Raw genomic sequence first — 27,446 nt, forward strand, 5'->3', positions numbered from 1 at the left:
ACACATACTTGCCCCCCACCCCCTCCATCCCCACCCAACTCCTTTTTTTCCCCCTCCCCAGCTTGGCAAAAAGGGGGTTGGGGGGGAAAGATACTGCCAAGTGCTTGTTGGGTCTGGAGCTTGCATGGGAGTTTTGCATTGATCCATTGATTGCACATGGTCTCTTGCCTGACCTCCTTGCTCCCAGGGAAGCTGTCTCCATGGCTACTGGCTCTGCTCCCCCAGTGGCAGACTGTAAATTCCTGCAGGCAGAGCAGAGCCTGGGGTTGGGGGGGGAGCAAAGAAGGAGTAGCCAAAGCCAAATAGAAAGAAAGAAAGGAAGAAAGGGCGTTGCTTGGATGGATCTCTCCTTTCCACTCCCCTTTCTCAGGTCCCCAGCACTAGACCAAGGCTCCTTGTTTCCCCCCTTCATTGCTGCTGCTGCTGCTGCTCTCTTGCAAAACTGGAATTGGCTGGGCTTATTTCAAAAAAGAAGAAGAAGGGATCAGAGGCAGCAGCCGGAGAGAGGGCGATCAAGTCCACTTTCTTCAACTGCCCTGGGTCTCCTTCTCTCACTCTCTCTCTAGCAGTATCAAGAGCCCCAAACTGAACCCAGAGAGCAGCTTTTTCCATCATTTCAGTTCCCTTCCCTCCCCCTATCTCACACACAGCAAGAACAGAGCTCCTTCCCTCTCTTTTTTTCCTTCCTTTCCTGCATGCTCAGCTTGTTTTTTGTTTTCTTTTTAAAGCATCAGAAATTCCCCCCGCCCAGCCCCCAGACCTCCACACAGACACACAGAGATTGCAATGGGGGCTTTGCAGATTGCTGGATTGTGCATGCTTTCCTTTCTCCTCCACTCTGGAAGCACGCTGGCAAATAAAGCCAGTCAAGGTAAGAGGAACCTTCCCTGCTCTGAGGTTTACTATTGTATCTGCATGCAGGCGACCGTACCTCCTCTGTGGGTGTTTAATTCTGCCTGCCGGCTGAGACGTAAGCCAAAGTAACAGAAAATGCTCAAGTTGATTTAAATGTTGATTGCAAAGCTATCTTTTCTTCCTTATACTTTTTAGCCCTTTAAGAAGTGTTGTATGTATTGCTTAAGAATGTTCTTAGACTGTTTTTAAAGCCAGGGGAGAGAGGGGAAAAAAATAACAGCATTAGAAATGCTTTACTACCCCCCTCCCACCCGTGCCTGCACCCCTTCCCCCCTACCCTCCAAAAAAAGTCAGAGCAAAAAAATGCAGATTTTGTTGAAGTGTCCCTATCTGTAAAATGGGACTAATAACACCTACTTCCACAGAGGTTGGGAGGACCAATTAATGAGTGGTTTTGAAGTTAGCATGCCTGGGGGAAGGTGTATGGTGAATGCCAACATTTTATTTTGGGGTATTCTGCCTATGTATGTGTTCAGCAGCATCCAGATGTTTTTAAGCTTAAAGTAGTGGACGTTATAGAAGAGCTACATAAAGATCATGCACGTTGCTCCTGTATGCACACAGACCTATTTATATATATAATATATAAATGCCCTGTATACCCTGTCTTTATCTACCTTAAGTTCAGCATCACCTCTTCTATATTTAGTTTTCCTGTACACACACACATACAGTGAGCTGTATGGATGGTCTGTCTATATCTTAGGCTTTGCTATAGCACCTCTATATTTAGCCTATATTTTTCGACACATAGACACATCTACCTATATGCATGATAGCTTTTTTTTTTTTGCACGGCTGTCTATATCAATCTCTAAGGTTTTTTTCCTATGTCCAGACTTAGGTGTATCATGGTCTGTCTGAATCAGCCTCAGCTTTCTACTGTAGTAGTATCTAACTGCTCATGTGTGCCGTGAGATTAAATAGTGTGCGAAAGAAATACAGAAATGAGTACGGGGGTAGCATTAAAGAGCCCATTAGTAATCATCATAGCTCAGCCACGCATCCGTAGTCCCCAAATGCCCTGCAAAGTTGGGAGGAATTTCAAGGCTATTGCCATATCTGTTTTAAAGTGTTTTTAAAACAATAGAAGACTTTGTAGGAAGACAGTCTGGACAAATGCAAGAAGATATTTTCTAGGGCAAAGGGTTTGGTAAGAGAGTCTGGCTTCATGTAAACCTTTCTGATTCAGGCTTAGAAAAGGAATGTTTAGGTTTTTATCCTGCCTCAAATTATCTGTAGTGTATGCATTGCTTTCATTTCTTATCATAATATTTATTTATTAAGGCCTTTGGGTTTCCAATTCCATTTAAGCCTGGGCCAGAATTGCATTAAAAAAGCAAAGTAAAATTCCATCCTGCAGAGACTTGACAGATCCCTTCGGGGGAAGAAAGGGGGGGGGGGGGAGGGAGAGAGATGAAACTTTGAGCTAGGTCCTCAGCCAGAGTAAAAGTAGATTTTCACCAAGCAGGGGATTGGGTTCCTCACTCTTCCCCCATTTTAATTAAAAGAAGCTTTCTGATGTAATGGGCTGATGCATGTCATTAGGATTGCAACCCTAGCGTTGCTGGCAAGTCCCGTGATTAATTGATTCTGTCATGTACAGATCGTAGCTGCGCTTGGTGAGGATGTTTCGGATGGTTTGCGAATGAGGAGTCGCTGTGGCAAAAGCGTGAACTTGAGGGTTAGGTCCTCCGGTCCTGCTTGAGAGGAGCCAAGTTTTTTAACGTGGTCGCGTGGAGGCAGCTGGGCCAGGGAAAATTTGAACGTGGAAAGCCGGGGTATCCTCTGCATATTGCAGGTACAACGTGTCTCTTCACTGGGGATCCAGATTCCCGTGAACGAGCGAGTCGCTTTGGCCATCCCGGCGAAGCTGGCACGTGGAAGCAGGTGTGATCAGGAGGTGATGGGAAATGCTGGGCAGACCTTCAGCGGGTATCTGCGTATGGAAAACACTGACTTGCAGCAGAGGAGGGTCTGCCCTAGTGTTCTCCCTCCTCATGCCCTTGTCTTAAAATAAAAGGGCTCTTTTATAATCTAACCGGCTCTGAAACTCTTATCCTCGTGGGGCTACCGCCCAGGCGACGATGAAGCAGCTCACCTCTGTATTATGGGTTTGCATCCGCTGGAATAAACAGGCACAGCATTTGCTCGCTGGCCTTTTCGTAACATTGAATTACCCCTTGGAAGTTTAGTCTGAAAGAAAGGAAGAGATTTAGTGCAATCAGGCTGCAGGCCCCTCTTAAGTGGTGCCAGCATCTAGAGGTGAACTTGTCAGGTCAGTTTAGGAACAGGGAAGCTGAAGAGGGGAGAAGTCATAATAGAAATGTGGCTTTAATAAAGAGATTGGCAAAAGATGATCCTTGCAAACCCAAAAGCGCATGCACCAAATCGCTACTCAACTCAGCGTCGTTCCTGAAAGTGTCTTGATAAGCTGTTCAGAGGGTTTTAGAGATGCCTTGAGATCCATAAGGAGGTGATAACTGGAGAGCTGTGAAATTCAGCCCTCCTCCCCGTCTTGTCTGTCCATTAAGCCATTTTATGACCCATTCAGGTTTAAGAGCATGTCATGGAAGCCACCTGTTGTGTAGCTGGGCTTTGGTGTTGTGTATAATCCAAAGGCATTAGCCAACCTCTGTGTCTACTGAGGGTTAGACTGGGGGGGAACTATCCTGGGAGACAGATTATCCCACTGTTGTCCTGCGCAGGGCTTCTTGTACCTTCCTCCAAAGCAGCTAGCGCAGACCACTGTCGGTGACCAGAGAGTAGGTGCGATGGAGACATGGTCTGATCCAGCCTCGCCAGTCCTGAATATCTTGTTTGCCCCTTAGTGCCTCCTTGAATTGAGCCGTGTAACAGTAGCATCCCCCTTCTCAGAAGTGGCTCAAAACTGTATTTACCCTTTGACACGAGGTTCGGAAAGAAGAGCGAAAATGCATCTATCGCCAGCGTCCGCCACTGCTCCGACAGAAAGGGGCTGCCAACTTGCGTTCGTGCAGTCTTCCCACGCAGACCCCGTGCCAAAAACAGTAAAGGAAAACTAGGTTTAAAACCGACTCCTAACTTCTGTACGTGTGCGTAATGAATACATAGCCCAAGGAGTTGTAACGAGCTTGAAAACCGACTCCTAACTTCTGCCTAATGAATGCCGAGCCCAAATAATGGTAACGAGCTGGAAAACCGACTCCTAACTTCTGCCTAATGAATGCAGAGCCCGAGTAATTGTACATCTACAAGTAAACACATTTATTAGTGTCTCTCTTTTTTGGTGTCTGTAGAGGCACAGTGCTTTCCGCTAGCTGCACTAGAGTGAAAAGCGCTCTCAGCCTCGTATCACAAATCCTCCTTACCGACCCAGAGGCAGCAGCCTCCAGTATTATGATGCTCCGGCAAATCCCAGATAGGTTTTTTGGGGTAATGGGTTTGGCTCTTGTTAATGAGAATGCACTTGCGGGGCCCCCAACACAGGGGATTTTCAGGAAAATAGTGCATACAATTGCTGGGGGACGATGGTTTTTTCTTTTCCTTCCCTCCTGTCTCTATGTAACCTTTTCCCCCCACTCTTCCCCCTCTGCCGCCGTGTCCCTCCTTCCTCTGCTTATGCGCTCCGAAAATCACAGTGTATGATTGTCGGCCCCCACCTCCCCTCCTCAATATGAAATGTAAAACTGTAAACATTTCAACATGCAGCAGTTCAAAGGAGATCTTTGATTGAGGGCGTCTAACATGCCTTTACTTAGATTTAAAAAGCGGGTGGAAAGGGAGGGAAGAAAACTTTTTTTGTAACTGCCAACTGGAGTATAAGTATTCAGACACCTTGAATCTTCCATTGATGAGATGCACTGCTGTCTTCAGACTGTAGAGGAATGATGATGATTATTATTTTCTTTGCAGAAAGTCACACTGGAATAATCTATTTAGGACAAAATAATCATGAATAACCTTAACCTTCACTTTCAAAAGTGTATGTCCCCAGAGGGGCTTTAGGAAAAGCTTAGGAGGGTAAATAAGGTTTGCTCTGTCTTACCGTGTTAAACTAGCCCTGTGTGCCATCCCAGACAGTTTTAGCAAGGCCTCTTTCCCCTTTCCGGAGACAGCAGGATTGTAGCTTTCTAACCAGAAAATGAGCAAAAACAAAAATGTAAAGCAAAATCGAATTAGCTTAATAAAGCAAGCAGACAGCAAATCCCAGAAAGCAACAAGCGCTCCTAGTTTCTTAAAGGATTACTGGTGGGGTCCACCTTCGAGACGTTCCATTGAACCTGGTTTAAAATGGATCTGGTTAAACCCCTTTATTGTAGTTTGAATTTTAAATAGACACGGGCTTAACGCAGAGTGGCTTTTCTAATATAGATGAGCCCTTAGGGTCCCACATCCCATGTCACGCAGGCCGGCTTCCCTCGGGAGCAGATGGCGCGATACTGGTGTAGACTGGTATAGGTGAGAGGATTTGATTGAGCGATTCTTTCCCACCCTCCTTGGTGTGAGCACATCACGTGCAAACCAGTTTGAGGCGTTGTGATGTGTTAAGCAAAACTTGCTGGGGGAGAAGGGCACAAAAAGGTAAAGAAGTGGACAAAAGAAAGACCAGCTTGTAGCGAAGCGTTGGAAATTGCACAGCACAAGCTATGGTGCCCATGTGGCTTCCCTGGAACCACACAACCACAGTCGGGTTATAAAAAGCAGCAAAGGAGAAGAGTCAGCAAGGTGTAATGGTGGAAAAACCTAATGAAAGACTCAGCTTTGCATCCTAGCCCAGCCATCGAGTTGCGGGAGCGCAACACATCTCTGGATTGGGCTCCATATTGGTTTTATGGGTAAGAGCTGACTCCCCACCTGAGATTCAGCTGAAAAAAATCATTGTTTTAGAGCCAAATTCAGCTCTTTTGCTACGGTCTCAACTGGAATAAAGTTGTCAATTCACAGTGATGTAACGGAGAGCAGAATTTCCCCCCTGAGCAGCCACAGTTTTCTTCCCAGGAGAGAATGATGGGTTGCCATTAAAGATGTGCCAGCGTACCATAAGCACGGCACGCAGGACAGTCACCAATCCTAGCATCACTGTATGAAATAGCCCGTCTCCTTGCAGGTAGCCATCAGAGACGCAGCACGGTCTAGAGCAGGGGCATCAAACTCAAATGAGATTTGGCCTGCGGGGTTTCTTGTGAGCTGGATGATGCGCCTCCAGATCCGAGCCCCTGAGCTTCCCACCGTGGCTCTCAGCCGCTGTGTCGGTGTGGCCAGAGCCCGGGGGGTTAATGCCGCTTGACACCTCACAGCTGATGTGTGTGCTGAGCAGCGGTCAAAAAATGGAAATTCAGCAGTGGGTAAGGTGGGGTTAACCCTTGGTGCTGCTGGCACCGGCACAGCAGCTCTAGGAGCTGCAGCGAGACACTCCCAGGGGTGTATCCAGAGGTGGGTCATCTAGCCAGAAAGAAACTCCACAGGCCAAATGACCCACCTGGGTGGGTAGGGGCTAGGACACTGGCCTTGCAGTAATAGGTTCAAATCCTACTTGAGGACTTGAAGGCAAGCAGGTTGGCAGGATAAAGTATGCTGTGGATTGTGAGGCACTAAGATAGTATAATAATACAGGCTGCACTGCAGTCAGTGGCTCCTCGAACCCTAAGTAGACTGAAAAGGTTGGTACCTTGCTGAGGCTGGCGGGGGAAACCTTAGGAAGGTATTTTCCCTTTGGTGATAGGACCCGTGCGGTGACGGAGGGAGGTTGGGAAAGAGGGGAGCACGCGTGCCAACAAGCAAGTGTGGGCACGTGCTGTCACTGCTTTAGTGGTCCTGTTGGTAGGGGTAGAGATAGGAGTCCTCCACCCTGCTGGGAGATGCTGCGTGGTCCAGCTGGTTGCTCCTGTAGCATGCCGGTGATGTTCAAGGGACTCCTTTTATGCCAGCGTGAGGGAAAGGACACTGGGGGGTCCAATGCCTCTCCCTTCTCCCGGGAGCATGCCCGGGGATTTCACCTTCAAAGGCTGTGGCTGAGATTTTCACAGCCTTGACCATTTGACTGGGAACTGGGTGTCCAGCTCAGGCAGGTTTGTGAACCTTGGCCTAAATGGCAACATGGAGACTGTCAAAGTGACACCATCCTCTCTCAGCAATGTAGCAAAGCCTTCTGTGGGTGGAGCCCAGGACTGGAAGTCTGAACTCCTGGGTTCTGGTTTTCTGGCTGTGCTACTGATTCACTTTATGGCCTTGGGCAAATCACTCTTCGTCTCTCCCGCTGCGTTTGATTTTTTTCCCTGGCTTAGAAAAGTGGACGGTACCCACATCTTGGCTGCCATGGTGAGGGTGCCTAAAAGCGTAGGAGTGCGCACAGAAGGCTGCCGGCATTTGTACCCCTCCATTGGCAATCGGCGCAAATGCCTGCCACACCCACCAGCTTATCAGAACTGCTCAGGCCGTTGGGTGCTTTGCATTCAGACATCTGGCCCTGAGCTATTTGGGCTGCCACATGCATCCAGTGAAAAGCCCCAGGACTCTTTCCAGGTCTTTGACTACCCCCATACGTTGCCTGTGCATGTATCTGCCCCTCTTGCCTAACTTGCTATCCCCTCTACAAGGCTGTAAGGAGAAGGGGCAAGCACTGGGGACACCCGATAAACAGCTTGTACTAAAATGATTGCCTGTTCCTCTACCCCGGACAGCCGCCTTCCTTGGAGAGGCGTCTGCACCATCGTCCAAGCCTGCGACACCCATCCCTGGAGAAGCGGGGGTGTACAAATGCACATACCTGATTGAGGTTTTTATCATCATCCAGATGAAACTGTGCGTTGTCCTGCGACCAGACTTTTTAAGTGCAATGCAAATTGCCCTCGCGAGCTCCTCCGCTCTCCGGCCGAGCTGTGAGCCAAACAAATGATTAATAAACTGCACCGCAGTGTCTGAGGTGGTTATTAATACTCTGGTAAAAAGAGCTACTGAAGTTATAAAGCTTTAATTTGGCCTTAAAGTCGAGTGGAAACTCGGCAAGGCTGCCAACAGCTACACACACATCCACACACAAAAAGGCTGTTAATATATGTATTTATATCAAATTAAAAAAAAAAAAATTAATTTAGAAGAAAAATCTGAAGCGCTTGGGGCGGAATAGAATTAGAGGATTTTGGGGGGTGTTTTTGCTGACATGCTGTCCACCCCCCTAGCCTCAAATTGATTTGGGCATTTAGCCTGCAGATAGAAAAAAATAGTGGTGCTTTTTAAAAAAAAGACCACTGGTGGGGGGGGGGAAGAAATCTATCCAGCTTTAAGAAATACAGACCTGTAGCAGGAGAGATCTTTTTGTGGGGCATGTCGTGTGCTTTGGGCTTGGAGCCACCAACACCGCCATGATCCAAGGAGGAGAGGGGGGGTTGCTTTGCTGGTTTGGTACAAGCCTAGGACTCTAGGGACACAGGCTCCTTTTGCGGTTTTGCTACAGACGTCCCCTGTGGCCTTCAGCAAGTCCCTTCGTCGTTCTGCGCCTCATCTCCCCAGCTCCCGCGGGAGGGCAGTAACGCCGCTCTAACTCCCGGCAGGCGTTGCAACGATAAATGTATTTAGGACTCGGATGCTGTGGTAGCAAGGGGCTTTCCAAGTACCTTAGCTAGGCAAGTCTGAGAAGAAGCTCTAGCTGGAGCAGGGAGAGCTTTGGAAAATCCCACCTGCCACAAGTACAAATTGGGGACCGTGGTCCTGACCTTGCAACCTTCTGGGTGGCTTCTCGAATGAGGAGCGTCACCGGCACAAGTGCCTGCCCTGCCCGCGTACTCTAGACGCTTCCTTGCTCCCTTCTGTTCGGTTTGGTGGTAGCCAGTCCCAGCTCCGGCTGCAGAAGAGCGTGCCTGTTGTACAGGGGGCTTCAGACAGCTGCGTGGGCGCCTCGCTCCCTTCCTCTGGGAACTGCCTGATGGCCCCATCTGATCCTACAGTCAAGGGTGATGTAGTGTAAGGGTCATTGCAATGAATTGTCCTATTGAAATCCATAGCGATCCTGCCTGCAGGCTTCAAGCCCATCTAGCAGCTCTGATTCATTGGCGCTAAGAGCCCAAATACAGCAGCCATCTCTCAAAGGAGACGTCTGTAAGGAGCTGGGTATGCCAACACCCAGCAGGCTAACAGTTAAACGTAAGCCTCTCGGGCCCCTCTGTAAGTATTATTTCACTCCACAGATGAGGCAACCAAGCCACAAGCATGTGGACCAGATTTTCAAAGTGTTCGGTAGCTGCCATGTCTTGTTAAGCATAGCCAGAGAAGTCAGGACAGTGGGGTTGCCAGCCTGAATCAGATGTAATGTCCCCCCTAGTCTGGTGTCCTGTTGATGACATGGGCCATTGAAGCAGGAGGCAGTTCTGGGATATTAGGTCTTTGTGAAGGTGTCATCTTATTCCCCTAAGAGTTCAAGTTGGTGTTTCCCACCTTTTACTCATGGAGAACAGTGGGAGAAGCTGGATGCTGGACTCTCAAAACTCTGGCCTACGGTCACATATTCAGTGCCAGAGTTGGGCTATCTCTTAGGAGCCCTACTACAACCGGTAGAGGTGCCCCGTGCAAGCCAGGACTGGGTTATGTATTGTTGGATGCACAGAAGATTTGAACTGCTCGTATCCCAAGAGCCAAAGCTTTACCCGTGTCATAGTTAAGGTTTGGTGGTGGGCGGCAGGATGGGTACAGCCCAGGAGTGAAGAAACAGGAATTTAATTCCTCTTGCACTTTGAGAGGTGAGGATCCGTTTGTGTTGGGGCAGGGAGAAGGTGGTGAGGATGAAATAATAGAGGAGTTTGTAGAGATTGAAGCCTTGATTCAGAAAGCGCTTCAGTATGTACAGTACTTAACGACTAAAACTTTGTAGTCTTTGGGACAGGTCTTGAGCATGTGCTCAGGGCTGTTGTTGAATGGGGGCTTCCAGCCCCTAAGAGACTTCTCCTGGACCTCAAGAAGCAAGCGGTTCTTCCGGAGCGGAGGTCCAAGGTTTGGTGAATACGTCTAGGCTGGATTTCCCTCTGGCTGTGATGCCATGAGATGCACAAAAGGCGAACTGAACCAGTGCGTGGTGTAAATAAGCCTAATTAGCTGCTTAGGCATAGAAAATTGTATTGGGATGCATCTCTGGAATGTCAGCATATCATGACATTCGTTCGGTCCTCTGCAAGAAGGCTGCTGCATTGCATTTGGGCTCTCGTCACGGATGAGAGATGCACTGGGGGGCGAGGGCATGGGGAGAAGAGAAAATTATTTTGGCGTAGGAATGTCTCTGGCTGTACCTTACCCATCACCTTGGAGGCTGAAGCAGGATACTTACCCCCAGGACGTCCTCCAGGGCTTTCTTGAGTCACGTGCTAAATGTCCCAGGTGACGCGTCTCCCAGCCCTTCCCTTGAGAGCTTGGTCCATAGTTTCATAGAGAACATGTGCAATGCTCTTCTTTGTTTGAAATCCCTCTCCCACTTTCCTGCAAGCTGTAGAGTTATTTTTATTGCTTTGGAAAACCCCACAAGGTTTAGGGGCAGTTAGAAATCTGGCCCTGCGTGACACTTCCAGGTAACAGATCCAGGTGTTGAAACAAGGTCCCCATTCCTCTCAGGTGAGCACACAAGTGCTAGACTACCCGCCAGCAGTGCAGAGCGAGAGGTCCGCACGGTGACCGCTGAGTCTTGAGCTCGTATGTCCAGGCTGGACTCCCCTTCCTCCCTGTGCCTGGAATGAAGCACACGTGAGTGAGGCAATGAGGAAGGGGAGAATTATTGACAGGTGGAAAGTCTTAAGGGGAATCACCACGGCAAAGTGAGAGAGTTATCCTGGAGCATGTCTTCGAGGGGCAGCAGGGGAGGTTATGCTTAGGGGCAACCAACACGGGTTCATTCGAGGCAGGTCCTGTCAGACCAACCTGGTGGTCTTCTACGACCAGATCGCCAAATCCTTAGATGCAGGGGTAGCAGTGGACATAGGCCTTTGACACTGGCTCTCACCCCGTTCCCATTAAGAAACTGGGGGGCTGCGGTGTCGACACCCACACAGTCAGATGGGTCGCCAACCGGCTGGAGGGCCGCACCCAGAGAGCGGTGGTGGACGGGTCATGTGTGACCTGGAGGGACGTGGGCAGTGGGGTCCCCCAGGGCTCGGTCCTCGGGTCCGCACTGTTCAACGTCTTCATCAGCGACTTGGACGAGGGGGTAAAAAGCACCTGTTCAAATTTGCTGACGACACTAAGATGTGGGGGGAAGAGCCAGCACCATACCTACAGGCTGGGGAACTCCCTTCTCGTCCGTGCAGAGACAGAAAAGGATCCTGGAGTCATCATTGACTCCAAGATGGACATGGGCCGGCAGTGTGGGGAGGCAGTCAGGAAGGCCAACCGCACCTTGTCCTGCATCCACAGATGCATCTCGAGCAGGTCCAAGGAGGTGATCCTCCCCCTCTATGCGGCACTGGTCAGGCCGCAGCGGGAGTCCTGCGTCCAGTTCTGGGCGCCGCACTTCAGGAGGGATGTGGACAGCACGGAGAGGGTCCAGAGGAGGGCCACTCGCATGGTCAGGGGGCAGCAGGGCAGGCTCTACGAGGAGAGGCGACGGGACCTGAACCTGTTCAGCCTCCACAAGAGAAGGCCGAGGGGGATCTGGTGGCCTGTTACAAACTAGTCCGAGGGGACCAGCAGGCACTGGAGGAGTCCCTGTCCCCCCGAGCACGACCAGGAGTGACCAGGAATAACGGTCACAAGCTGGCAGAGGGTAGGTTTAGGTTAGACATCAGGAGGCGCGACTTCACGGCCAGGGCGGCTAGGGTCTGGAACCAACTTCCAAGAGAAGTGGTGCTGGCTCCTACCCTGGGGGTCTTTAAGAGGAGGCTGGATGAACACCTTGCTGGGGTCGTTTGACCCCAGTACTCTTCCCTGCCATGGCAGGGGGTCGGACTTGATGATCTGCTCAGGTCCCTTCCGACCCGACCTACTATGAAACTATGAAGTGGTGGAAGACAGTGGAGTCAGAGACCGGGGGCAGCCAGGGACCACTTAGGGGAAAGGAGAGACTGGCAGCCGTGGTAGAGGCCTGTGGATGCAAGAGCACCCACCTGACAGCTCCGTGGGCTTAAGTGGGGGACAGAGGCTGGATGGTGGCTCAGGCCCGGAGCGTGCAAAGCCCCTGCTAGCCTGGCATTTCCCGTTGTATTTATTTTCCTTCTTGCCCCAGCAGTTTGAGAATGTCAGCTCCGGGACCCCGCATCCGTGGTGTTTGTTTTTCTTTCTGCTCCGCTGCTGCCTCTCCAGAGCCACGGCGCGGCTTCTCTGCAGAGAGCCCCCGCGGCGCTCCGAGGCAGGGGCTGTCGTGCCTTCAGCGGGTGGCACAACCTTCCCCTTGTATTTTTTTTCCCCCCTTCTGCTTCTCCTCTGCTGTCCCTTCAAGACCTGAGCAGCAGAGATGATCCCACCGACTTTTGAGCAGCCCTGGCCCCAGCAGCATGCTGTGGGCGCCGCTTCCCCGGACCTTTTGTGGCTGGATAGCCATTAGTGCCTGACTCAAGGGGCCGGTGGAGAAGACCTCATCACTTCTCCATGCCCCCCAGGTGCAAAACACTTCCTTCAACCCTCTCTGCCTCCCAGTATAACACCAGGCTTGGACCCACCAGCTGCTGGGCTCGGTGGAGTCAGGCATTAAAAATTGAGGATCTGGCTGAGATGCGGGGAGAGCTGCTGGGCAGATGTTTTTCCATGGGGGCCCCTTGACTTGGGAAGTCATTTCCCACACTTGGTCCAAAATAGCCCAAGTGTGTTGACCGTTTGGGTGTTCTCCAAAACCCCTCGTGCCAAGCAGGTGTTTGGGGAGGGCTGAGGATAGGCATCTCTCTCTTAGCTTGCAGGCAGGGTGGGGATTTGCTTTGGTCTCTTGAGAAGTCTGTATGTGGGTGGTTGGGTGGGGTGCGCTGGGTTTTAATCTCATAAAGACTTTTGTATTGAAGTTTCAATTTGCGCCCAGAGCCCCGGGAGAGGTGAGGTGGTGTCCATGTTTGTTTGCAGTACAAATAAGCAAAGGGTACATGTCTGGTGGAGCTGGGAGTTAAGCCGGCAGGTGAATCACTGTGCTATGCAATTGCCAGGGAATAGTTGGAAGGTGAAACTTTGTATCAGGTGCTGTACCCTGCACTTGAATTAAACCTAATTAGTCTGATGAGCTTGGCTTTGTCTGGAGATGGGGTTCCAAAAAAGAGCATGCTGCTGCTAGAGAAAGCTGCTCCGGGAACTTTGCATTGTCGTCTCCGCCTTGGCGTCGCGGCCCATGTATTGCGACTGTCCACTGCAAACGGCAAAACAGCTTGCGAAGAACTTTTTTCCAACGAGTCAGTTGGTCTAATAAAAGATCTTGCAACTACTCAAAGAAACATGCCTGCTGAATGTCCATTCATTCTTAGTGCCTCGGGCTTTTGGCACGCTTGGACCCAATCTTGAGCCACCTGCAGCTCCAGCTGAATTCAGCAGGAGTTGTATGTAGGTACCTGCCACCACGGGAAAATCCAAGCCAGGGGTCTCTGGGCCCCAGCTCTAGAAACCCACTTCTGATCGTTTCAGCGCTGTCTCATTCTTGTTCATGCAAGACCAAGTGAAACCAGACCACTTGACTGGCCCCAAAGACAAACGCCTGCTGCTCAGCCGCAGCAATAGCCATGTCAAGGCAAGTCTCTGAAAGCAGTGACAGAAAAATCTGAGCTGGAGGCTGGATTTGGGAGCTGAGGATAAAAGGACTTTATTTTATAAAAGGGACAGCGGCAAAGTAAGTTGCATCTGACGTGAGAGAGAGGAGTTTGCAAGAGCAAACAGGAGCAGAACGTTAATAGGATTTTTTCAAAAGCATTCTGCTCAAGTGGTTTAAAAATTGAATCTTTCCTGCTGTCCAAAGCGTTGGAAATGCAAACAGCAATATTTTGCCTACAGCTCGCAAAATTTGTTAACTGGAAAAAAAGACTCTCCTACAGAGACGTGGAGGGGGCTGCACCTTGGAAACATTTTTTTTTCTCTGGGTACATGCTATTTTCAGTGAGAAATTTCAAAAGGAAATTAACTGAATTTTTTGTTTGGAAGAGCAGGTTTTATTTCACTGCAGTTTATAAAAGTACTCTTTTCACTATTTTACTATTCCACAGTTTTGTTGGTCTGAAATTTGGGATTTTGTATGTCTTTGATTTCCTTTTCTCTCCATTGTTTGCTATTTTATGAATTGTCTCTGGAGTCTTTCCCTATTCCTCCCCTGTGGTTTTTTTTTTCTTTTTCCTTCTTGCAACTTTTTAAAAACTTCTCCAACTTTTAAAAAGTTACAACATGGCAAACCTGGAAGAGCTTTCATGTATAGTTTTGCTATCATGCAACTTTTTTTGAGTTTTTGAAAAGTTAGCAGAATGGAGAAAGAAAATAGAAAACTGTGTGTAACCATAGGCATTATTTATGGTGTTAGAGTAGCGGTAAAAAGCGGGGGGGGGGAACGTAAAACATCTTTGCTTTTAAAGAATGCCATTGAAAAAATCCTGCAAGCAAATGACAAGGTTCTTTGGGTGAACCTTGTCTGCCTCTGTCCTTAGACCAACATGGCTACAACCTACACCCCTGCAAAAAAAATGAAACATTTTGATAACTTTTTGAACGGAATTCCAATAAAAAATTCAACAGCAAAGAGCTGGATTTGACAATCCAGTCTGCCTTCATCTGTCCTGAGCAAGCTAGAATTAAAACTGGACAGCAGAACGGGATTCCTCTAGGTCCCAGTTGAGCATAAATCAGTGCCTCAACCAGGGTTGCTGTGGGGTGCAGCTCAATTTTAGCACTGTTAGGTGTGCAAACACCTAGACACCATTCACTAGATAAACCGAGAGATTTCAGATAGGAATCCCGAGTGTCCACAGCGTGCTGATCTGTTGTGGGCTTTTGGATCTCTTTGCTGCATTTGATTTCCTTAGTCAAAAACTGAACGCAAGCTAAGAGTTGGCATTTCTGAGAGGTCCCTCGAGTCTAACAACAGTGAGAACCACAAATACAATTATATAAATATCAAGTGAGTGAAGTCAGTTTTTGAAAATTTCACATTTTCGGCAACCGAAGTGTGGGTAAAGAAACATTTTCTACCTGAGAGCTGTCGAGGCAGGAGGAGAAGGATCCAAGGAGAGCTCAAGGGGCGCCTGTATGCTAAACCCACTTATGACACCGACTTCCCTAGTGCCCTTCTCCAAGTTGCTTATGCCCAAACCTTCTAGCAACGGTGCCTATAAAGTGAGGCTCTTAAATCTATACGTGGGTGCTTCGAAGGGGTCTGGTTTGTAGAAGTGCTGAGCGTGCAGAAATCCCACAGAAGTCATTGGGGGATTGGTGTTGCCCACTGCCGTGGAGCAGCTGCTTGCTTTAACCTGCAGCCTGACGAAGGGCATTTGTACCCGAAGGCTTGCAAAGAAGAATTTTTTCAAGTATTTCAGTTGGTCTAATAAAAGAGATTGCATCTACACAAAGAAACGTGTCTGCTTTAACCTGAACACTTTTAAATAGATTATGCAACCCCATGTTAACCTTCCAGGTTTTGTGGCCTGAAGGGTAAAAAGGAGTAAAGTCCAAAATGGATCTATGCTTCAAAGGGAAATGGGATTAGGAGATCTGTGTGCCTCTGTTCCCGCACCTACAGCTCCTGCTGACATCCAGTGAGACTGCAGATGTTCATCAAATCCAAGCCTTTATTTCTGTGCCTCGGTTTCCTCTTCCGCAGGCCAGTGCTGCTTTGCTTCTCCAGGACGTAATCAATTAGCATCTGTATTGCGGCAGTGGAGTCTGAAGCACTAAATGGCGCTATTCTTAGCTTCCCTTGAAATGAGATGAAAAAGGTTATGTAGAGTTGAATTTTCCTTTGAACGTCTAATTGCAGCTGGATGCTATGCCGAATGGTAAGTTATGGTAATTCCAGCGCTTCCTCCTGCACTGAATGGCTCTTTGAACGAGCAGCATTTAGCTGCAGCCTTGTGAATCCTCCCCTTCACCTTGTGGCAGGCACCAAGCTGGTTCCCAGCCCTGTGGTACTGGCTGAGAGGGTGTTTGCAGCCCATCGCAGCCATGGCTCTCCGGAGCACAAGACGCCATTGTCTGCATTAAGAGGCAGCTCCGTCCTTTCCAAAAGACTCTGGGGTCCCCAGTCTCCCGAGGGGCAGTGTCAGGTCTGCGGAGCGCTGCGGGCAGCAGCAACCGTGCTGTAGAGGAAGGAAAAGGTTAAGGGGGGGGGGGGCTCGGTGTGCATTAGCCTTTCGCTTGGGAACCCTCAACCACAGCCTCAGCCCTGGCTCAGTATCTCCGTGGGGTTGGAGCCGGTCCCGTTCAGTGGCAAGCTCTCTGTGAACCCCTAGTCTCCTTTAGGAAATGTGGTTGGGGAGCTTTCTGTACGGTCTTGTGTGGGAGCCTCGGAGCTATTGCCGAGAGCTGGGAAATATGACTCAGGGAGGAGTGAACTTTACACTCTTGCGGGCGATCGCAGGCTTTTCCGCTCCTTTTATTGACACACGTTTTTAATTTTAAAAGCGATGCTCACGCAGGTGTGTCGCGTGCGTGCTGGGCGCGCGGGCGGGGGCGCACACCGAGGGGGAAGGAGAGCCTGTTACATAGTAAAGGGCATGGGCCTGCTTGGAAGGAGCTTACCTGGCCCTGCTGGCCCCTTTGGGCTGCACCGAGCTTTGGACCGGCTCCTCAGCTGGGCTCTGCTGGGGCGTGAACGAAGTACGTTTCGACCCGTGGCGTCGTCCCACGCTCACATCAGCATCGCTGAGCTTGCAGTCTGTCTTCCTCCCCATCCACCTCCGCGGAGCCTTGCTTTGAAGCGTCCCCTGCAGCCAGTTCAGCAGTCAGCCCAGGGTATAGCTTTATCTTCCCCGGCTGCTGTTCGATGGTCTCCTTGCAGGTGCAGTTAAGCTGTGTCTAAGTTTAAGGGATTCCTTTTTTTTTCCGAGCTGGCTCCTTCTCGTTCAGACCTCGCTGCTTTATTGACCAGACCTGGTGGAAAAAACCCCGGTATTTGGGGTTGGAGTCGAGTAAAGAGGGGAGATTTTTTGACCAGAAGGCGCTCCCATTCCCAGAAAAGTAATGATTGAGAGAAGCTGGCTGCTGCTCTGATGCATATTGGGTACCAGCTGTGACTGAAGCTATTCCAGGAGATTTTTTCCCCCCCCCCCAGCATGATGTAATGTCACTAATTGTACTGTTCAACCTGTTCACAATATCCATCTCGCTTTCAGTAGTCACCGAGAGATTGGTGCCAGTTCCGGTAGACTCCCGGCCAACGTGGGAGCGCTGGCAACCCTATTGCCGACATGAAAATGGGTAGGAAGGAGGCTGGGGGGAAAGCAGAGCGGAGAACCCAGCATTGAACTGATCCCGGCCTCAGAAAAGGAACCAGAAAGCATCTCTGGGGGATCTAGGCAGACTTCACCACACGCAGATGCTTTACGCTGCAGCGGATCACTAAAACGAAGATGGCGGGGGGCAGCGGAGGAGGCCGTGCTGCTGACGGTAACGCTGGTCCATACCTCCTCCATGGAGGCAGAGCAGTAACTAGGGGAACTGGCACGTTTCGTGCCCCCTGCCATCGAACACGTGCGCTCACATGAGTGAATGGAGATGGCTTCGGTTTGCTGAGTTACGCAGTAACAGACTGGCTCTGGCAGGGGCAGCTACCAGCAAGGAAAGCTTTGGCGCAGAGGCTGCCCTTGCAGCCGGTGCGCTTTGTGTACCCAGGAGCTGTGAGCCAGGAAGGGTTTAGCAGAGCTCCCGACACCGTTCCAGTCCCTCTGCTGGGGAACTGAACCAGCGCAGGTAGAGGCCGATTCCAGCCAAACCGTCTGGTCCCACCAGTGCACCGGGAGCGGTTTTTTCCCCACCCCGCCAGGAAGTGACTCTTCCCGCAGAAAGCTGGATCCAGGCCCCCCCACCCCACACTGTAAATGTTGTGTTGTCTCCAGTGCATTGGGTCAGATTCGCATGTGTGATTAACGACCCAGGGGATGCAGCAGTGGCTCCGGGCCATGGCTAATGTCAGATAACAAATATGAATGCATTGTGTAAATATTTACATAAAACACAGGCGCGTGCCGCCTCCCTGGTGCAGCCGAAAGCCTCCCAGTCCCAGCCACTCGCATCTCCCTGCAAGAGTGAGCAGAACAGGCAGCGTGGGATAGTAACAGGGGCTTCCCCTTGCTTGGTACGTGACCTCCATGCTCGCGACCATGCCCGTTGATCACGGTCCTGCTTGAGATGGTGGCTTCTCCGACTCGGGTGGCTTTGCACAACCCTTTAGCAATCCCGACAGCAAAGGTCTGCCAGGCCTGCGAAAGATTCCCCCACTGAGGCAGTGGCAGGGTACCTGTCCCTTCATGCCAGCAGGACAGACCTCGGGATCAGTGGTTGATAGCTGTTCTCCTGCTTGGGATCTCTCTTCCTTTGCAATTGCATGGGAAAGACAGAGTGATTGCAAAGCCGAGGGTGAGTCCTCAGGGGCTGGCTTGTGTCTTGTGTGCTCGCTAGCTGGTGTTCTGCTGTGGCAAAGACCTGATTTACTGTTCCTGCCTCCCCCTTGCCCCATATCTTATAGTCACCAACACTGTAAAATTTGAGCTCCTCAAGTATTAATGGGGAGAGAAGGGGAAGGGCTGTTATCCCCATTGCACAGACAAGGGACTGAGGCACAGAGAGGTAAAGCGACGTGCCCGAGGTCACACAGGGAGTCTGTGGCAGAGCATTCCTCTGCCTTGTATGTAGAAGGGACGGATACTTCCATTGACTTGCACCCCTTTCAGGGGCTGTGTAGCCATCGCAGCCCTTTTAAAAGCTCATATCATTCTGCTTACCACTCCTGGTCTTTTCTCTCTGATGGGAACAAGTGATGGGACCCCCCCCCCCGGGCAGATAGCAAAAGCAGCCCATTCATAATGACTCCGGCTGACAGCTTGCTCACTGCTTGGTGGGGAGAGGCTGTGTAACCCTCAGCCATTGGCAGCGCTGGAGAGCCAGCCAAGCTACTTTCCCCCCTCTATTATGAAAAAGATGCCCTTCCAGGTGCATAAAATCTCTTCCTGAGCGGGCCATTAACAGGCACAAATGTGCCCGCTGCAGTTCATGAGGGCTCTGGTAGTTACTAAGGGACCAGGTAGCAAAGCCAGGAGAGAGAGAGCCAGGTGAATAGCTGTTGCCAATAAACTTCAGTCCAGTGCAGTCAATAGCGATCTGATGGCTACTTCCATTAAAACCTCCAGCATCTCTGCCTCCTGTTGTGTCAGGCCCTTGCAGCCGGCAAGCTGCGCCCCCGTGGAGCCATGGTGTGCAAGCCAGGTCTATCCCTCCCTCCTTGGCACTTGCCCTGGCCTTTAGGTTAGCCGAGCGACTAGAGCTGAATTTCAGCATTAGCTGAGTGACTAGTGCAAGAAGTGGGGTGGAGATGGGGTGCTAGGGTGAACTGGGATGGAGGGTGAGACTCGGGGAGTGGGTACAAGAGGGAGAGAATGGGGGTGTGGGAGGTGAGAGGAGATTTTGGAATTAGAGGTGGAAAGGGAGCTGTTGTGGTTAAAGCACTGCACCAAGGAGGAGACCACGGTTCAGCCCTGGGTAGCATGGGCACAGCACTGCCCTTTCCCCCGGAGCATCGTGAGGATAAAATGCTTGGGTGGCTGGGAGCTGCTTGGATACTTTAGACACGAGGGTCAGCTTGATGCTCCATTGGGATGGGAGGGGTCAGGCTGAGTCGTGCTGATGAGAGGCCTGGTGGGTCATTGTCTGTTCACTGGCCCTAGGGGCTGGGGTAGCCTCTGGCAGTGCTGGGGTGGGGGGCAGCTGGGGGCAGGGGGCTTTGTGGCTGTGCTATGGAGGAGGTCTTCATATTTTTTCCCATTTAGCCCTTCTGTTTCCCACTCCTTGCTCCTAAGTTTATTTGACATGGTCCCAGCTAATTCATTCACATTCCTTCATTACATTTTTCAGCTGTCTGCCTAAGAATAGAAAACCATGATGATTATTAGGTTGGCTCCAGCAACTGCTAATTGGAGCTGGAGCCGGAGCCTTCACCTCCGGCTGGCTGGTTTGAATCCAACCTGAGCCAGTGGCATCTAGATATTGTTACCATTGCATGTATACTCACGCAGTGAGTTCTCAGTCCAAGTCTTGAAAGGCACAGACAGGGCCATGCTGGGTTGGACGTGGCATGGATGCACTCTGGCACCCTATCTCCGATAGCAGCCAGCCCCATCTGCATCAAAGGGAGGTGCAACAGACCCTGTGGTTATGGGGTAATTTGGGGACATTTCTTCCTAATCCCTTTCCTGAGAGGTTGGTGAATGCCCTGATGCATGAAGCCCCTAAATGCTAGCACTTCCTTGTTTCACAGACCCCTACATTTTCAGGGCCAGAAGGGGCTACTGAGATGGTGTATCTGATTGCCTGCAGACACTTCCCTCAGTGGTTCCTTTACTGAGCCCCCTGCAGCCCGTGGCAGAAGTGTGGTCACCTCTGTTCTGATTAGGCTTAATCCAGCTCCTGTTGAAGTTAGTGGGAGTCTTTCCATGGATGTGAGTGTCAGCTGGATCTGGCTAGTAGTGACTGACAACCTTAGCAAGGGCTCAAGGACCGAGAGGTCCGGAGACTGAATTCTCACCCTGGGAGGAGCCCCCCTCCGGGGTTCAGTTGAGGCGCCTGGATCATCTTGGGGCCAGCAAGCATAGCAGACCGGCCCTACTGCTGTGGCCATTGCCGTGTGGAGTATTTCAGCTCCCAAGGCTGATCTTTCACCCCAGCCTCATGCGGCGCAACATCAGGAGCAACATGGGAGCAAGGTTGGCGCATCTCACGTGGGTGCGGGTATTTGCAATGTTACTTTATCTCCTCCTCGTCCTCCACAGATGTCGATGAATGTATCGAGGGAACTGACAATTGCCACATCGACGCCATCTGTCAGAACACCCCCCGGTCCTACAAGTGCATCTGCAAGTCTGGCTTCTCCGGGGATGGGAAGCACTGCAAAGGTAAGGCGCCCAGCTGCCTCAGCCAGTGGCAGAGTCAGGAATCACTGGGAGATGGGGCTGTGTTAGTGCGGGTTTCACTGTGCAATGGGCGGGTGCTGCTTTAGTCCCAGCCCAGGCTATGCTGTTTACTGTGGTCCTGCAGGGTGTAAGCAAATGTGGTCTGCCGAAGCTTAACAGTCCAGTGGGCTTGTATGGGCAAGACATACTAGGTCCTCTAGCCAACAGCATGTGAGCCAATGATGCAACCAGTATCCTGTCCCGCTGCCTTTGACCCCATAGCCCAAATGACTTGGCAGTCATTGACAGCAGGGAGCAGCCTTTGGTGCAAGTCCAAAGCAGAGCTTGAACTCACACCTCCAGAGGCCCGGCAAGATGCTTTAACCACTTTGCTGCTGTGCTCCTCTTGGCATCCATTTTTGCCAGCATGGGGTCAAGCTCAGGACAGCAGTGGTGCCAGGAGAAATTTGATTTCTATTTCTAATTGAAGGGTTGCGTCTAACCCTAAATTGACCATTTGGAAAAACAAAGCATCCGTCATCGCGTCCCCACCCCATACTTTCAGATCAGCTGTGCTCCAGAGATTGCTTCTGTTTAGATTCCAGCAGAATAAGCTGGGTTTTGTTTTAAACAAATCAGCGTTTTCCTGCCCTGCTTGCAACCCAGAGGTGTATCTGTAGCCTAGGACATGAGAACCTGCTGGAGTGAAACTGAGAAGCAAAATCAAATTTTGCTCATCTCAGAGCTCTGCCTCGCCTGCTCCAATCCCTCACCCCTCTCCTCCATTGGGTATCCCCAAGTGCCCGAATGGAGATGCAGAGCACCAGTAAATGTGGAGGGTGGCAGCTGAATAGTCCCAGCTCATTGAGGACTTGGTACTGCAGCTCTAGCAGCTCTGGATTTTTTGGTTGATACCAGAACTCTCTATAGGAAGATGCAGGTTTGATGAAGGTTTCATTGGGAGGTTTTTCCTCTCGCTGACCCAAAACTGCATCATGGAGCTGAGAGGGACATCAGAATAGCGGTATCTTGGTGGTTAGGGCCAGCACTACTGTAGTCCTAGATTGAAGTTCCTGCAGCGCCTTGTTCAGAGAAGGGTTAGTGCATGTGACAGTGCCACATAAAGCCCCATGGTTTTGATGCTGTAACTACACGCAAGAGCGAGTCTCTGCCCCCAAGACCTTACTGTCCAAATATGAGAGCAGAAGTATTGCTATCACCATTTTGCAGATTGGGCAACTGAGGCATTGAAAGACTGAGCGATTTGTCCACAATCACAAGTGGAATCTGTGGCAGTGCCAGGAATTGAACCTGCATCTTTCTGAGTTTCAACGCGGTGTTTTAACCTCAGCACCCCCTCTCTACCAAAGATGAAAGGCCCCATCAAATCGCATCTTATTTTCAGCTGCCGTAGGAACATTTTCAATACAAGGTAGCTCCCACAAGCAGAGATATTGGCCTCAGGACAATCTAGCACTGGACATCAGAAGGCATGGACTGGCACTGGAAACTATTGTGTGCAGCTGGCTCCTGTACTCCCATTGTGTTGCCTGCCTTTATGCTTTCTTTTTGAGTCTGACTCCCATTCCTTTCACACTGGGACTGCATCTGCAGAGCTTCTGGACTTTGTTAATGGGCATTAACAATGAGGTAAAATGGGCATTCAGGGTATCGAAAGCCCTGTTCCTGGAGTATCTCAGCTTCCACTGACATGGTGAATAGCAGGGAAACAAACAAAGAGATTAGAGGGATGACAGCCAATTAATTTGAGGTCCGAAGTCTTGATTTGCTAGGGGCGGAAGAGGGAGTTGCACGCAGTTGAATAGGAATGGGAACATCGGTGTAAAGTTCAACAGCAGCAACCAGAAATTGGTGAAAACCAGTTCTTAAAGACAGACATTCCCCTGCAATGCCGTGAACACAAGCACAGGCTTCAGACTAAGGACAAGACTTTAACAAGAGTCCAAAAGAAAGTGTGCATTTATACGGACATCAAGAGTTACTTCAGTGGCAGGCAATGCTGTTTTGGTTGCAGTGGTACATCTGTCCTTTCCTCCATACTGGTCGCAGTGACATGATAAGAAAGCCAGGGAACAGCTGGATATGAGCAGCACCAAAATGTAGTGGGTGGAATGGCTCACGCTGGGATACCAGAGATTACAGGGTGCAGCTGTATGCAATCTCACAATCAAGAATATCACATATGTTCACATATGTTCACAGTGGCCCCCTCCCAGCCTGCGAAGCTTGTAGCTGGGCCTTGGGGTGAAGTCATGTCTCATTGCTCTCCCTCCTTCTCTTCTATTTTTGCAGATGTTGACGAGTGCGAGCGGGATGATAACGCCGGCTGTGTCCATGAATGCGTCAACATCCCAGGGAATTACCGCTGCACCTGCTACGATGGCTTCCGCCTGGCCCAAGATGGACATAACTGCCTGGGTAAGGCCTTGGCAAGCTGTTTGGCGGGTTTAGATGGGGCCCTGTGTGCACCACAATTCTGCAACCACGGGCCTTAGAACCGATTTCCCATACTACAGAAATGCTGCAGAGTCCTGCCTCCGGTTGGTGCAACAATATACCAGAGCCGGTGGTCAGCAGCAGCTGAACCTGGGATCAAACAGCATTAGTCTCTGCTACCTGAGCTGTAGGACCAGGTCTGTTAGTTTGATGACAGCAGCACAATCCCCCCTATATGGCACCCAGTATAGGGACAGTGCTGTGCTGTGTTAGCTCGGGTTCCGTTTCACAACAGGGCGTTTTCAGCTTTCAGAGTTAGAGAGAAAGCGTTGAAAATCTGACTGCCAGCAGGGTGTCATCCTGAGTCTGTAGACAGCCTGAAGTAATAGCTGAGAAAAGGATGGCTGGCAATGTGCATCTTGTCGGGGAGGTTGCCTTTGCGGGGTCTGAACCTGTAAAAAGGTGACTGCTTTCTGTGCGTTGCTGGGTTCTTCACTCCCAGTTGGGAGTGCATGCAGCCCGTCTGAGGGTCAGGCCCGTAATTGTTGGGCTCAGTGATCTAACCCTGCATTGCGAGTCAGATGCACCAACTGGATTTTCACAGCTGTCAAGGCTGTACCAGAGCAGCCTGCCTCTGAACCACCCTGGTGGACTTCCCCACCTTCGGTATCCAGTCCCATGTGGGTGCAGAAGGGAAGGGAGTTGCAGCTTAGAGCTGTGGGGTGATCCGTGTTCTCTCTGCTCTCCCGTGCCTCCTGACACGCTGTATGCCATTGCACAAATGCTCCAGCTGTGAGGTCTTACTGTTGTGTTTATTGCTTCTGTGTCCCAGAGAGGAATGCAAGCTTTTCTGAGTGGCCAGTCCAGCTATTGGAGTCCAAGGCCCACCCTTGCTCTAGGGTCAGGCAGAGCTGCTGGGTTTCTTCACCAGAGGATTTATCACCAAGAGCATTTGCTGTTGTTAAGTCTGCATTCAAACAGATCCTCACGGATCTCCACCTTCTGACTCCTCTGTCGTAGTGGGGAACAGGGTGTGACTGGTTTCGGGAAAGATAAAGTAAGAGCCAATATGGGCTTACAGCTGGTGAGCCTCTTAGACAAGCCAGCAGCTGGTGTCGTCTGCATGGACTAGTTATTATATGTTGGTCAGTGCCTAGCACAGAGAGACCCATCTTGGTCATGGCTGTTAGCTGATACCTCAATCAAAATATGAAATTATACTAAATGGCCATGCTTTTCCCCAGATGCGGGGGCTGGACCTTTGAAGAGGTGGAGCTTTTTGGCTCCACCTGTTGGGGGGAGCTAAGGCCAGCCAATAAGACCCACATTGTATTGCAGGAGGGTGAGCTGCTTTCTTACTGTCAGCCTTTCAGCCCAGTGAGAGAACTTGACAACCCAAGGGGTGTTCAGGACCCACAGGGCTAAGCGGCGGGAAAGCTATAAGACACACATCTCCTTCTTCTGCCATCAGCTAAGAAGGTGAAAGTTAGGCCTGATAAATTAACCCAACGCCCCTGCCACCCTGAGTCCTGGCCTGTACAGCGTGATCCCCATGGCAGTCAGTGGAATCGAACCCATTTATACCCAGCTCCTTGACATGACTCCTGGTTGGGGTAAAAACCGTGCAGTGTCTGAGACCCTCTTGTAGATTTGCCTCCCAAAGCTGCTTCCGGGAGCAGGTGAGGGATGGCACCCACCCGAAACCTTTCCTGCACACGCTGCTTCCATGTCGTGCTCTCGGATGCCAAGCCAGGGAGAGCGATCAGGAGAGCGGGGCTTGACAGACCCTGGATCCCTCTGCCAGTGCTTCTGCGTCGGTGTCTTGAGCAGTCCTGTTCCTCAGGCAGGCACCAGGCTTAGCGGACAGCCTCTCTCGTGCCCAGCTCCTGCTCCAACAAGCAAGGGAGGGGAGTCTGTCACGGGCTTTCCGTAGTGCCCTGGGGAGTAGCATTCCTAGACATGTTGCTCGTCATCAGCAAGTCCCAGCGAGCCCACAGACACCACCAGCCAGCAATTGCTGGGCCATCTCACTGAGCGACTCCGGCGGGGAGTGAATCTTGGCGCTCCCGAGAGAGAGATGGCCAAGAGGAAGAAAAGCTTTGGGAAAAGCAGAGGATCAAGAGCGAGGGTGGTGGGTGCAGAGAGTGCAGTGTTACTGCTTACCCCTGTCCAACAGTTGTCCTTATGTTCGGTGCTTCCCACCTCCCTTGCTCCTCAGGGCACCCCTGGGCTTTGCTTCCCTCCTGCTCCATCTCGCCTGCTCAGATTTATCCTGGGACTTGCTTTGCTTCCCGTTTCTCTAGTGCGGCCCTCTCCCTGGCCCAGACTTCCCCTGCAGCCTTGCACTCGGCTACCCAATTCACCCCTGTCCGCAGGAGCTCCTTTGTTTTTCCCCCATCTTTTAGCCCACTGTGCCCCGATCCCTGGCACAAACCTGCCGCGCGGCAGCTCCCATGATCTTCCAGCATCTGCCCACCCTCCACACTGCAAAACCCAGCATGGCACAAACCGATGGAAAACTGTATCTCGGGGACAATTTTTTTGTAGACACTGTTTTTGTTGCGTCTGCTAAGTACTGACAGCAGCGGCAGCTGGGAATTTTCAGAGTTGTTTAAACACTGACATACAGTCAGTGAAATGCTGACTCCCTCTCCCCACCACTGCCCCGGGAACCTCGTGCTGAGAGATCGTAATCTCCCAGTTACATATTTCAAACATGTTATTAGGGAAAATTGCTGACAGGGGAGGCAGCCGGCCCCAGATCCCATCCCCGTGGCAGCATCAGTGAGCACCGCGCTGCTCGGGCTCAGCCCTGGCAGCAGCTGTGTAGCCGCGCTGCTTGGGCCTGGGGTTGTTACTGCCCAGGCAGGCAGTGGCAGAGTCCCAGGGCTGCTCCTCAGTTCTACGGCAGCATCTTCAAGGGCGTGAGGAAGGCAGTGCGATTCCACGTGCCAAGCTCCAGCCCAGCCTGGAGTCCCCAGCAGGACCGTGGGAGCTGGGGCACAGGGCTTTGGGGTATGTAGGTGCGCAAGCCAGCTACCCTGGTGTATTCATTTAGCAGGGGCTGTCTGCTCCTGGCTGTCTCAGAGCTGCAGGGGGTGTGCGATAAGCAAGGCAGGTGCCAATACACTGTGTTGGACCAGGCAGCTGTACCCCATACAACCGTTAGCCGGATCAGTCTTGAAAGGGGCCTTCTCCGCGGCTGGCTGTGCTTGTGCAGATGGGGAAACTGAGGCACGAGGAAGCGAAGCAGTTTGCTCTTGGCTTTGTCGCGAGCGACGGGCAGAGCTAGGAATAGACCCACCGTCACCCAGGCCCCGCCACCGCCGAGACCCGTGCGTGGTCTCTGCTCGCCAAGGATGCACCAGCCTGCATCGGATGCAGGAGTCCCAGCTGCCCAGTCAGGCTTGAGGTCAGCCTTGCACCTGCCAAAATAGATGAGTTAATAGCAAGGACGGCAGGGATGTTAACCAGCAACCAGGATGGGTAAATAATTCCCAGTCCAAAACAAACTCTGCACCGGCTTGCAAAGAGGCCGCGCATCCCACCCCCAGCTTCCATCCGGCCGCGGCTGATCCAGACCATTGTCAAGCTCTGTCTTCAGGGCTCTAAGCAAGCCTGGCCACCTGCCCCGCTGCGGCGTCACCGACTCTCTCCTTCCACTGGCACCCTCTGTGTGGGGCGTTGCCAGAGGGAGAAGGGAGGTTGAACTGCTGCGCTGATGCCCAGAAAGGGAGCCATGGACATATGGGATTTGCAGCCATCCTTGCTTCAGGTTGATGTGGAAGGCACGGAAATGGCCTTGCACTGATTTCACTCTAATTAGCGTCTGCAGAGGGGTCATTAATGAGCTCATCAAAAGGGGAGGGGGGGGGTGAGATTATGCACACATGCGTTTTGCATTAAGCACAATCACCAGGACTTCGCAGTTCTCCCCATTAACAGGGAGATTTACACAGCTGGAAGCAGATGCGGGAGGGGCAGCCCTGCCTTCCTGTCCTGCAGGATGAGGAGCCCAAGGAAAGAAAGCAAAGCTGGGATGAAGAGCAGTGGACGTCATGTGTTTACAAA

General features: G+C 51.2%; 1 protein-coding gene and 1 long non-coding RNA gene across 7 annotated transcripts in view; one reads left to right on the forward strand and one right to left on the reverse strand.

The window, feature by feature from the left end:
* Positions 1-321: 321 nt before the first annotated feature.
* Positions 322-27,446, forward strand: part of SCUBE3 (signal peptide, CUB domain and EGF like domain containing 3) — a 93,220-nt gene continuing 66,095 nt past the window's right edge. For 2 of the 6 annotated variants that reach the window (XM_090024986.1, XM_090024988.1), the window contains exons 1-3: positions 324-871; positions 20,799-20,921; positions 23,232-23,357. In XM_090024986.1, the coding sequence (XP_089881112.1) occupies positions 787-871; positions 20,799-20,921; positions 23,232-23,357 (334 nt within the window). In that variant the 5' untranslated portion in view covers positions 324-786. Of the gene's footprint in view, positions 872-20,798; positions 20,922-23,231; positions 23,358-27,446 lie in introns of all 6 variants that reach the window. The other 4 variants (XM_090024987.1, XM_090024991.1, XM_090024990.1 and 1 more) reach the window with 4 other exon arrangements.
* Positions 3,641-5,031, reverse strand: LOC149853837 (uncharacterized). The gene is made up of 3 exons (XR_016439049.1): positions 4,943-5,031; positions 4,732-4,828; positions 3,641-3,915 (listed from the first exon to the last, which is right to left on the reverse strand). It is a non-coding gene; the product is annotated as an uncharacterized LOC149853837 (long non-coding RNA).

The sequence above is a fragment of the Crocodylus siamensis genome, chromosome 13, assembly GCF_052110815.1.
Source record: "Crocodylus siamensis isolate JL-2025a chromosome 13, ASM5211081v1, whole genome shotgun sequence".
Taxonomy (NCBI): domain Eukaryota; kingdom Metazoa; phylum Chordata; order Crocodylia; family Crocodylidae; genus Crocodylus; species Crocodylus siamensis.